Source organism: Taudactylus pleione, unplaced genomic scaffold (genome assembly GCF_031769625.1).
Source record: "Taudactylus pleione unplaced genomic scaffold, aTauple2 ptg000282l, whole genome shotgun sequence".
Lineage (NCBI taxonomy): Eukaryota > Metazoa > Chordata > Amphibia > Anura > Myobatrachidae > Taudactylus > Taudactylus pleione.
The window spans coordinates 1,623,553-1,636,484 of record NW_028284684.1 but is presented as its reverse complement, the minus strand read 5'-3'; the positions used below and the strand labels follow the sequence as shown (position 1 = coordinate 1,636,484).

The window sequence follows — 12,932 nt, the reverse complement described above, 5'->3', positions numbered from 1 at the left end:
ATTGTCCTTCCTTTGACCACTTTTGGGAGGTACTAACCACTGAATACCAGGAACACCCCACAAGACCTGTCATTTTGGAGATGCCCTAACCCAGTCATGTAGCCATCACCATTTGGCCCTAGTCATAGTCGCTCAGATTATTACGCTTGCCCATTTTTCCTGCATCTAAATCATCAACTGCAAGAACTGAGTGTTCACTTTCTGTCTGATTTATCCCACCCATTTACAGGTGCCATTGTAATGAAATAATCAATGTTACTTACTTCACCAGTCAGTGGTTTTAATGTTACGGCTGATCGGTGTATTTGCATCCCTTGCATTGCTACATGGTTTGTTCCAGGTGCAGTTACTTGTTCTTTTCCCTTTGCCCCTAACTCAGCATCAGTCCCGTTGTTCTATGCATGAGATGCAAGTGCATACAGTATATGGCATGTAACGCTGAATTGCCCTCTCTATTATTTGATAATTAGCAGCATGTGATAGTCCAATTCTTCAAGAACAATGCAATATATTGGGATATATATGTCTTATTTGTGCTATGTATGTATGTTTTTGCCTGCTCATTTTTGTAGCTAATTATTTTATTCAGTAATTAAAACAATTCCTACAAGTATTTTTTGTTCCCCTTTTTTTTAACCTGTAAAGCTATTTCAAAGGTTATGTCTAGTATGACTCTTACAAATAACATACTGTGTACAGCACTGCAACATAACAATTATAAAAAATTTCACATAGAATGAATATGTCTCTTTGACTTCGTTAGAAAAAAAAATCTAAGACCAGGAATATTACCATTGCATCATATATTATTATGTTAATTTCAGCTTCCCAATCATCCTCTTGCAATTCTCATTTCAGATGTACATGGTATGGATCTGTTTGCCGTCGCTGTACATGAGTTTGGCCATGCGATTGGGCTGACTCACATTTCTGATATGGACTCAATAATGAGACCTTATTACCAAGGGCCAGTGGGGGACCCCCTGAAGTATAACCTTCCTTATGATGACAAAGTTCGGATATGGCAGCTCTATGGTGAGTTTGGGTATTTGCTTGCAGTGGTGGATAGCAGTGATATCATTAAGTCATTTCAAATTTAACGTTCAGCACCTCTTGCCATAATCATTTCTAGACAGAGGAGTAAGTAGACTATTTTCTTAAATTATATAACAGAGCATATAACACTGTTTTGTGTTAGCTATACACATTGTAAATTACATATTTGAAAGCATTGACAAGTGAGAAATCTATATTTAACAGGTGCATTTACAATCTGCTGATTAGTACGAGCCTGCATAATAGACTTTTCTTATCAAGTTCAGTTTTGTATCCAGAATTCTTCATACTCTTTCCCACAACGTCCCTGACATTGGTCCCCTCAATAAATTGTTTAATAGTGCCCATCATAATGACTTTAACAAAAAACTAATTTGCTGCATTTACCAACTCCAATAAGTTTAATGTTTCAACTAGGGGTGTGCACCGGCCACTTTTCGTGTTTTGTGTTTTGGTTTTGGATCTGGATCTTTCTTCGTGTTTTGGATCTGGATTGGTTTTGCCAAAACCACCCTTCCGTGTTTTGGGTTCTGGGTTTTGTGTTTTGGATCTGTATTTTTTTGAAAAAAAGCATAAAAACAGCTAAAATCACAGAATTTGTAGGTTTTTCTGCTCCTATGCTATTATTAACCTCAATAACCTTAATTTCCACTCATTTCCAGTCTATTCTGAACACCTCACACCTCACAATAGTGTTTTTATGTCCAAAAGGTTGCACCGAGGTAGCTGGATGACTATGCTAAGAGATACGAGTGGGCGGCACAAACACGTGGTCCATCTAGGAGTGGCACTGCAGTGGCAGACAGGATGGCAGTTTGAAAAACTAGGCCCCAAACTATACATAATGCAAAGAAAAAAAAGAGGTGCAAGATGGAATTGTCCTTGGGCCCTCCCACCCACCCTTATGTTGTATAAACAGGACATGCACACTTTAACAAACCAAACATTTCAGCGCCAGGGTCTGCCACACGACTGTGGCTGAAATGATTGGTTCGTTTGGGCCCCCACAAAACAAGCTGGCAATTAATCTGTCCCTGCACAAACTGGCTCTACGGAGGCAAGATGTCGTCCTCATCCTCCTCATCCACCGATTCCTCACCCTCTTCAGTGTTGTGTACATCCTCATCCTCACAGAGTATTAATTCGTCCCCGCTGGAAGCCACAACCACAGGTCCCTCTGTACGTTGTGGAGGCTGGTCTCCCTGGAAGAGTTGATAATTAATTTTATGAACATCATCTTCTCCACATTTTGTGGAAGCAACCTCCTACGACTTTCGCTGACAAGGTTCCCGGCTGCACTAAACACTCTTTCGGAGTACACACTGGAGGGGGGGCAACTCAGGTAAAATAGAGCCAGTTTGTACAGGGACCTCCAAATTGCTTCTTTTTCCTGCCAGTACAGGTACGGACTGTCTGACATGCCTACTTGGATGCTGTCACCGATGTAATCCTTTAACAGACAGATGCACGCTTGTCGCTGCTGCTTTGAGGATGCAAGTGCGGCTACAGCCCACACAATTCACAAAGACAGAAAAAAGAAGAAGAATATTTTTATTGGTTGTGTAGCACACTTTGAGGGTGTCACCACCCTTTAACAGACAGATGCACGCTTGTCGCTGCGGCTTTGAGGATGCAAGTGCAGCTACAGCCCACACAATTCACAAAGACAGAAAAAAAAAGAAGAATATTTTTATTGTTTGTGTAGCACACTTTGAGGGTGTCACCACCCTTTAACAGACAGACGCACGCTTGTCGCTGCTGCTTTGAGGATGCAAGTGCGGCTACAGCCCACACAATTCACAAAGACAGAAAAAAGAAGAATATTTTTATTGTTTGTGTAGCACACTTTGAGGGTGTCACCACCCTTTAACAGACAGACGCACGCTTGTCGCTGCTGCTTTGAGGATGCAAGTGCGGCTACAGCCCACACAATTCACAAAGACAGAAAAAAGAAGAATATTTTTATTGTTTGTGTAGCACACTTTGAGGGTGTCACCACCCTTTAACAGACAGACGCACGCTTGTCGCTGCTGCTTTGAGGATGCAAGTGCGGCTACATCGCACAGAAGTCACAAACACATTAAAAAAAATAGTTTTTTATTTTTTGGAGCACTTTGAGAGTTACACCACCCTTTAACAGACAGACGCACGCTTGTCGCTGCTGCTTTGAGAGTGCAAGTGCAGCTACATCGCACACAAGTCACAAACACATTAAAAAAATAGTTTTTTATTTTTTGGAGCACTTTGAGAGTTACACCACCCTTTAACAGACAGACGCACGCTTGTCGCTGCTGCTTTGAGGATGCAAGTGCGGCTACAGCCCACACAATTCACAAAGACAGAAAGAAAAAGAACAATATTTTTATTGTTTGTGTAGCACACTTTGAGGGTGTCACCACCCTTTAACAGACAGACGCACGCTTGTCGCTGCTGCTTTGAGGATGCAAGTGCGGCTACAGCCCACACAATTCACAAAGACAGAAAAAAGAAGAATATTTTTATTGTTTGTGTAGCACACTTTGAGGGTGTCACCACCCTTTAACAGACAGACGCACGCTTGTCGCTGCTGCTTTGAGGATGCAAGTGCGGCTACAGCCCACACAATTCACAAAGACAGAAAAAAGAATATTTTTATTGGTTGTGTAGCACACTTTGAGGGTGTCACCACCCTTTAACAGACAGACGCACGCTTGTCGCTGCTGCTTTAAGGATGCAGGTGCGGCTACAGCCCACGCATTTCACAAAGACAGAAAAAAAAGAACAATATTTTTATTGTTTGTGTAGCACACTTTGAGGGTGTCACCACCCTTTAACAGACAGATGCACGCTTGTCACTGCTGCTTTAAGGATGCAGGTGCGGCTACAGCCCACACATTTCACAAAGACAGAAAAAAGAAGAAGAATATTTTTATTGTTTGTGGAGCGCACTTTGAGGGTTACACCATCCTTTAACAGACAGACGCACGCTTGTCGCTGCTGTTTGAGGATGCAGGTGGAATCTAGACGGGATTTGGAACCGGGGACACACTACCTCCATCAATTGTCTAAATCCCACTGCACTAATGGCGGATACCGGACACACGTCTAACACCAACATAGCGGTCAAGGCCTCAGTTATACGTTTTGCTTCAGGATGACTGCTGTCGTACTTCATCCTCATCGCTAGGGACTGTTGGAGGGTCAATTGTTTAGTAAAAGTAGTGATGTTCCTTCTTCCTCTCTGGGATGATGAACAACTCCCAGCAGCAGCAACAGCATTAGGAGGAAGTGGTTCTTGATCTTTCCCTATTTTATTTTTATCGGAGAAAGTTTGGTCCTCCATTTATGTTATATTGATATATACGTGCGGCTAAAGCGCACACAAACACAGAAAATATTTTTTTATTTTTGCTGGAGAGTAGTGCACAGGCGCATGCTTGGCGCTGCTCCTTTGTTGATGCACGTGCAGCCACAGTGCACACAAGTCACAAACACAGAAAATATTTTTTTTTTTGGTTTGGACTGGAGTGTACTGTGGGGGTTACAGCACCCTTTAACGGTCAAGCCAGCCGGCCCTTTACTTATGACACAGGCGCACGCTTGGCACTACTTTGTTGATGCACGTGCGGCTACTGCGCACACAATTCACAAACACAGAAAATAATTATTTTTTTGGTTTGGACTGGAGTGTACTTTGGGGGTTACAGCACCCTTTAACGGTCAAGCCAGCCGGCCCTTTACTTATGACACAGGTGCAAGCTTGGCACTACTTTGTTGATGCACGTGCGGCTACTGCGCACACAATTCACAAACACAGAAAATATTATTTTTTTGGTTTGGAGTGTACTTTGGGGGTTACAGCACCCTTTAACGGTCAAGCCAGCCGGCCCTTTACTTATGACACAGGCGCACGCTTGGCACTACTTTGTTGATGCACGTGCGGCTACTGCGCACACAATTCACAAACACAGAAAATAATTTTTTTTTTGGTTTGGACTGGAGTGTACTTTGGGGGTTACAGCACCCTTTAACGGTCAACCCAGCCGGCCCTTTACTTATGACACAGGCGCACGCTTGGCACTACTTTGTTGATGCACGTGCGGCTACTGCGCACACAATTCACAAACACAGAAAATAATTTTTTTTTTGGTTTGGACTGGAGTGTACTTTCGGGGGTTACAGCACCCTTTAACGGTCAAGCTAGCCGGCCCTTTACTTATGACACAGGCGCACGCTTGGCACTACTTTGTTGATGCACGTGCGGCTACTGCGCACACAATTCACAAACACAGAAAATAATTTTTTTTTGGTTTGGACTGGAGTGTACTTTCGGGGGTTACAGCACCCTTTAACGGTCAAGCCAGCCGGCCCTTTACTTATGACACAGGCGCACGCTTGGCACTACTTTGTTGATGCACGTGCGGCTACTGCGCACACAATTCACAAACACAGAAAATTTTTTTTTTTTTGGTTTGGACTGGAGTGTACTTTCGGGGGTTACAGCACCCTTTAACGGTCAAGCCAGCCGGCCCTTTACTTATGACACAGGCGCACGCTTGGCACTACTTTGTTGATGCACGTGCGGCTACTGCGCACACAATTCACAAACACAGAAAATAATTATTTTTTTGGTTTGGACTGGAGTGTACTTTGGGGGTTACAGCACCCTTTAACGGTCAAGCCAGCCGGCCCTTTACTTATGACACAGGCGCACGCTTGGCACTACTTTGTTGATGCACGTGCGGCTACTGCGCACACAATTCACAAACACAGAAAATAATTTTTTTTTTGGTTTGGACTGGAGTGCACTTTCGGGGGTTACAGCACCCTTTAACGGTCAAGCCAGCCGGCCCTTTACTTATGACACAGGCGCACGCTTGGCACTACTTTGTTGATGCACGTGCGGCTACTGCGCACACAATTCACAAACACAGAAAATAATTATTTTTTTGGTTTGGACTGGAGAGTACTTTGGGGGTTACAGCACCCTTTAACGGTCAAGCCAGCCGGCCCTTTACTTATGACACAGGTGCAAGCTTGGCACTACTTTGTTGATGCACGTGCGGCTACTGCGCACACAATTCACAAACACAGAAAATAATTTTTTTTTTGGTTTGGACTGGAGTGTACTTTCGGGGGTTACAGCACCCTTTAACGGTCAAGCCAGCCGGCCCTTTACTTATGACACAGGCGCACGCTTGGCACTACTTTGTTGATGCACGTGCGGCTACTGCGCACACAATTTACAAACACAGAAAATATTTTTTTTTTTGGTTTGGACTGGAGTGTACTTTGGGGGTTACAGCACCCTTTAACGGTCAAGCCAGCCGGCCCTTTACTTATGACACAGGTGCAAGCTTGGCACTACTTTGTTGATGCACGTGCGGCTACTGCGCACACAATTCACAAACACAGAAAATAATTATATTTTGGGTTTGGACTGGAGTGTACTTTGGGGGTTACAGCACCCTTTAACGGTCAAGCCAGCCGGCCCTTTACTTATGACACAGGTGCAAGCTTGGCACTACTTTGTTGATGCACGTGCGGCTACTGCGCACACAATTCACAAACACAGAAAATAATTATTTTTTTGGTTTGGACTGGAGTGTACTTTGGGGGTTACAGCACCCTTTAACGGTCAAGCCAGCCGGCCCTTTACTTATGACACAGGCGCACGCTTGGCACTACTTTGTTGATGCACGTGCGGCTACTGCGCACACAATTCACAAACACAGAAAATAATTTTTTTTTTGGTTTGGACTGGAGTGCACTTTCGGGGGTTACAGCACCCTTTAACGGTCAAGCCAGCCGGCCCTTTACTTATGACACAGGCGCACGCTTGGCACTACTTTGTTGATGCACGTGCGGCTACTGCGCACACAATTCACAAACACAGAAAATAATTATTTTTTTGGTTTGGACTGGAGAGTACTTTGGGGGTTACAGCACCCTTTAACGGTCAAGCCAGCCGGCCCTTTACTTATGACACAGGTGCAAGCTTGGCACTACTTTGTTGATGCACGTGCGGCTACTGCGCACACAATTCACAAACACAGAAAATAATTTTTTTTTTGGTTTGGACTGGAGTGTACTTTCGGGGGTTACAGCACCCTTTAACGGTCAAGCCAGCCGGCCCTTTACTTATGACACAGGCGCACGCTTGGCACTACTTTGTTGATGCACGTGCGGCTACTGCGCACACAATTTACAAACACAGAAAATATTTTTTTTTTTGGTTTGGACTGGAGTGTACTTTGGGGGTTACAGCACCCTTTAACGGTCAAGCCAGCCGGCCCTTTACTTATGACACAGGTGCAAGCTTGGCACTACTTTGTTGATGCACGTGCGGCTACTGCGCACACAATTCACAAACACAGAAAATAATTATATTTTGGGTTTGGACTGGAGTGTACTTTGGGGGTTACAGCACCCTTTAACGGTCAAGCCAGCCGGCCCTTTACTTATGACACAGGTGCAAGCTTGGCACTACTTTGTTGATGCACGTGCGGCTACTGCGCACACAATTCACAAACACAGAAAATATTATTTTTTTGGTTTGGAGTGTACTTTGGGGGTTACAGCACCCTTTAACGGTCAAGCCAGCCGGCCCTTTACTTATGACACAGGCGCACGCTTGGCACTACTTTGTTGATGCACGTGCGGCTACTGCGCACACAATTCACAAACACAGAAAATAATTTTTTTTTGGTTTGGACTGGAGTGTACTTTCGGGGGTTACAGCACCCTTTAACGGTCAAGCCAGCCGGCCCTTTACTTATGACACAGGCGCACTCTTGGCACTACTTTGTTGATGCACGTGCTGCTACTGCGCACACAATTCACAAACACAGAAAATATTTTTTTTTTTGGTTTGGACTGGAGTGTACTTTCGGGGGTTACAGCACCCTTTAACGGTCAAGCCAGCCGGCCCTTTACTTATGACACAGGCGCACGCTTGGCACTACTTTGTTGATGCACGTGCGGCTACTGCGCACACAATTCACAAACACAGAAAATATTTTTTTTTTTGGTTTGGACTGGAGTGTACTTTGGGGGTTACAGCACCCTTTAACGGTCAAGCCAGCTGGCCCTTTACTTATGACACTGGCGCACGCTTGGCACTACTTTGTTGATGCACGTGCGGCTACTGCGCACACAATTCACAAACACAGAAAATAATTTTTTTTTTGGTTTGGACTGGAGTGTACTTTCGGGGGTTACAGCACCCTTTAACGGTCAAGCCAGCCGGCCCTTTACTTATGACACAGGCGCACGCTTGGCACTACTTTGTTGATGCACGTGCGGCTACTGCGCACACAATTCACAAACACAGAAAATAATTTTTTTTTTGGTTTGGACTGGAGTGTACTTTGGGGGTTACAGCACCCTTTAACGGTCAAGCCAGCCGGCCCTTTACTAATGACACAGGCGCACGCTTGGCACTACTTTGTTGATGCACGTGCGGCTACTGCGCACACAATTCACAAACACAGAAAATAATTTTTTTTTTGGTTTGGACTGGAGTGTACTTTCGGGGGTTACAGCACCCTTTAACGGTCAAGCCAGCCGGCCCTTTACTTATGACACAGGCGCACGCTTGGCACTACTTTGTTGATGCACGTGCGGCTACTGCGCACACAATTCACAAACACAGAAAATTATTTTTTTTTTGGTTTGGACTGGAGTGTACTTTGGGGGTTACAGCACCCTTTAACGGTCAAGCCAGCCGGCCCTTTACTTATGACACAGGCGCACGCTTGGCACTACTTTGTTGATGCACGTGCGGCTACTGCGCACACAATTCACAAACACAGAAAATTATTTTTTTTTTGGTTTGGACTGGAGTGTACTTTCAGGGGTTACAGCACCCTTTAACGGTCAAGCCAGCCGGCCCTTTACTTATGACACAGGCGCACGCTTGGCACTACTTTGTTGATGCACGTGCGGCTACTGCGCACACAATTCACAAACACAGAAAATATATTATTTTTTTAGCCCTTGGGGGGAGCACCCCTGATGGACAGAGCACCCCCTGGACAACACTACAGCACCCCTTTAGGACTGGGACACTGCACAGGACTTTGGAGTGGACACAGCCCCTATGGAGAACTGACTGCACAACACAGTCCAGCCAGCCCCTATGGACTTTGAAGTAGTGGAAACAGCCCATATTAACAACAGCAGCACAGCACAACACAGCCAGCCCCTATGGACTTTGAAGTAGTGGACAACAGCTGCACTACACTACACTACACTACACAGTCCTAACTCCCACCCTCCCTCTTCACTGTCCACAGCCGAGTGTGAAAATGGCGCCGACGCGGGTACCTTATATAGGATCCAGAACCCGCGAGACTCGGAAGGCGGGATGATGACGTTTTGCCTCGATTTCAGATCCGAGTCAGGCGGGAAAAGTCGAGCCTGACTCGGATCGGACTCGGATCGGGGGGGCTCGGGGGGGTTCGGATTTCAGAAATCCGAACCCACTCACCCCTAGTTTCAACACAACACATTGGCCCTGATTTAGAGCCGGACGTACTGACAGAGCGCTCGCTCTGAATCAGGGCGGTCCTTCTTCATTTTTAGAGCGGCCTCCTGGCCGCTCGTTTAGCTGTGGGTGACCACCCATAGCTATAGCGAGCTGCCAGGAAGATGGTCGCGATGGTCAAGACCATCGCGACCATCGGGCTTGCGACGAGACCCTTGTGGTAGGGTCTCATTGCCGAAAGCCCTGGGGTGCTTTCGGCTCTATCAGAGCTGAGAGCACTCCCACTGACATCACTTGTGATGTTAGTGGGGCCGGACCCAGACGGTAGGCGTTCCCATGGGAACGTCACCGTCTGGGCAGCCACGCCCCCGGCACGCCCACCAAAGGGGGCGTGCTGTCACTCACCATCGACAGCACGCCCTTTTGTAGCGAGACCCTTAGCGACGGCTTGCCCGTCGCTATCCGGGTCTCGCGTATGCGCACGACGGAGCTGGGTCCGTCGTGCGCATGCGCACTGGGCCAACATCGACCCGCTTGCGAGCGGGTTTGAATTAGGCCCATAGCCAGAACTCTAGTAAAGAGCCTTGGGTCATCCACTGTTGTAGAGGAATCCCACCTACCTGTTATATAGGTAGGAGTTCTGGATCATTAGCTACGATGCAGGGTCCAAAGGTACAAAAATCCTTCAAGTGAATTCCTTTCTTCCAAGCCATCTGTTTTCCTTTGCTCATTGTTATGAATGCCACAACTACTGCAATCAGGGATTAATATAACTCCACTGATGCAAGGTTTAAAATGAAAACATTCAATGTTACAGATGGAACTGGGCTAAATTCCTCCACTCCATTTGTGAAAGAAACGTAAGTCCACCAGGGAGACTTTATGATGACTTCTCATAAAGTACTGTTCAGATTGTATTGGCCTCTGGCCTCATTGTGCTATCAAAGGTGCCTTGACCTTAGGGCGTTGATGCAGGTCTAGGGGCCCAAAATTGAACCCCTACTTAAAAATATACAACAGTCATCTAGCTGATACCATAGTAAACCTAAAAGCAGAGCTTCACTGATGTAAAACTTAGTCAACGTTTTTTCCAGCATTCCACCTGAGATTGTGAATTATTTTTACGCTGCCATTTTTCCACATTGTACTTGTAACATAAAAATGAGAGAACTGCACATCGCGTCTGCCGGCATCGCACATTTCCATTGAGGTGCGAGGGAAAATTTGCGATGTCAGCACTGCCATTTGCAGTTGGGCATTGGTGCTGCCCTTCCCACTGATTTGAATTCCCCCCAAAGTGTTTTATATTAAAAAAATCAGTATTACAATAATGTATTTTGAAATACATATTTGGTGCAACAGATATAAAAATATATACAGTATTTATAATATGTAATTATTTGTTGTTTCATCTAGTTCCAGAATATTTCCACATTCAAATTATAATCAAAGGCAAATAGAGTCAAACCAATACAGAGACCACAGTTCTAGGAAATCCAATCATTGTGCGGAATTATCAGCATCTTCATGTGATGTCTGGGTGCACTGTTTGTGAAATAATTTTTTGAGGAGATGCTGTGTTTATTTTCTGTTCCAGTGTTCCACATGGCCTCTAATACTTCACCCTCTCTCACCCCAGGAGTCCGCGAGTCTGTGTCCCCGACAGCAAAGCCGGAAGTTTCCGAAGCTGAAGATCATCCGTTTCTGCCTGATCTGCCAGAGAACCGCTCCACCATCCAGTAAGACATCACTAGTTACTGACAGATGGTCATGTACCTTTGTTGTTCTTACAGAGTGTATTCATATCCCACATTTTATGTGTCAGGAGTGCAGTTCTCAGCATTAAGAGAATAATATACATTATTTGTAAGTAGGGTTTATATTCACTTTAATCTATTGGCATGAGACTTTCTGTATGGGGAAATTTATTTCATATACAGTATATAATAATATTCTGGTGGAAAACTATATATATATAGTTATTTTGATCTACATGTACGCTGTACATAAAGTGAATCTGAAAGGCTAGAAGTTTGAGCTCTCAGATTACAACCTAAAGCTGGGTACACACGCGACGACTGGACAACGATCAGATAACGATAGTTATCTGATCGCTCTGCATGTGTTGGATAATCGTTATCGAAAATCCAACACATGAATTACCCGATAACGACCCACGATTAACGATTGCGGGTCCCTATAGGAAACCGGCTAACATGGTCAATATCGACCATGTCTGACGGTTTTTCCGGACGACGGTAAAGTCTCATTAATAACTACAATAGAAGCTGGTAGGCCGCCACAACTTCTGTTTTTACATTTTTGAAACAATGTTGCTGCACTGTTAACCCTTAGAGCTGCAGAAAGTTTGTGTTTTTCAGCCATAAGAAGGCAGTAAAGTAAACAGTGATGGCGAGAGGGTACTAATTAGCCTGGTCCAGGCTTGTTGAAGACAATATCCTGCTCATCCTCTGGATGCTTACAGCAGAACAGAATATTTCAGGAGATACATTTGATGATCTTTTAAGTGTCAGTGACCTGTGTACTGGTGTGATTTAAGCTGGTTACACACTATACGATCCATGTGACGATATATAATTCTGGCGCAGATCGGAATGATATATTGTCCGGGTCGCACAGTGTGTATGCCTGATCGCATGTGCCCGCGGGTCGTTTATCGCATCGTCCCATCTGCTGTGCAGCACAGCAGATGGGACGATGCGATGAGCGACGCCAAGCTGCTAAATGTGGCATGGAACTACACATGGCGCTGTTGTTCACTGCATTGTGCAGTGTGTACGGACTTGGATGTATTCAGAAACAGGGAAAATTGTGTCTTTTTCTGAAAAGTAACATTCCATGTCACAGCAGGTGTTACTGTAAGTAATGTGCAATTCAATAATATATATTTAAGCATAGAATTCTACATTTTATATTACTCTCCAAGGGCAATCTTTTATGCTGGTACATCGAAGCATGTCACAGGCAACCTTTATGGTGGACCAAGTTGGAGCACTATAATTCCCATACTGTGGTAACATGTTTACAGAAAATGATTATAATATGCTTTTTTGTTTGCTATATGTCTAATATGGAAAAGAGACTTTTGATATTGTGCCTTTGGTAAATACTGAAAAATAGGGATATTTCCAGGCTGAAATTTTTAAAACCTCAGAAATCAGGGACAATAGTCAGGTGTGATGAAATATTCTAGTTTTCATATCATCTTTGCATTTTACAGTTATTACAGTTATGCAGAGCGAGAACACAGGCAGTTTGCTCTGCATAAAATCGCCCCAGCACCAATATGCACCTATGCAGGATTGCATGTTCTGGCAGGTACAGTACGACTGCTTATATGTGGAGAGGCAGGGAGAAGGGTTGTTCTAATGTAATCTGAGTACTATAA

The 12,932-nt window shown here is 44.8% G+C and overlaps 1 protein-coding gene across 1 annotated transcript in view; it reads left to right on the top strand.

The window, feature by feature from the left end:
- Positions 1 to 12,932, top strand: part of MMP17 (matrix metallopeptidase 17) — a 172,423-nt gene that overhangs the window by 126,608 nt on the left and 32,883 nt on the right. Inside the window, exons 5-6 of the mRNA XM_088482089.1 lie at positions 859 to 1,035; positions 11,163 to 11,262. Of these exons, the coding sequence (XP_088338215.1) occupies positions 859 to 1,035; positions 11,163 to 11,262 (277 nt within the window). The remainder of the gene's footprint in view (positions 1 to 858; positions 1,036 to 11,162; positions 11,263 to 12,932) is intronic.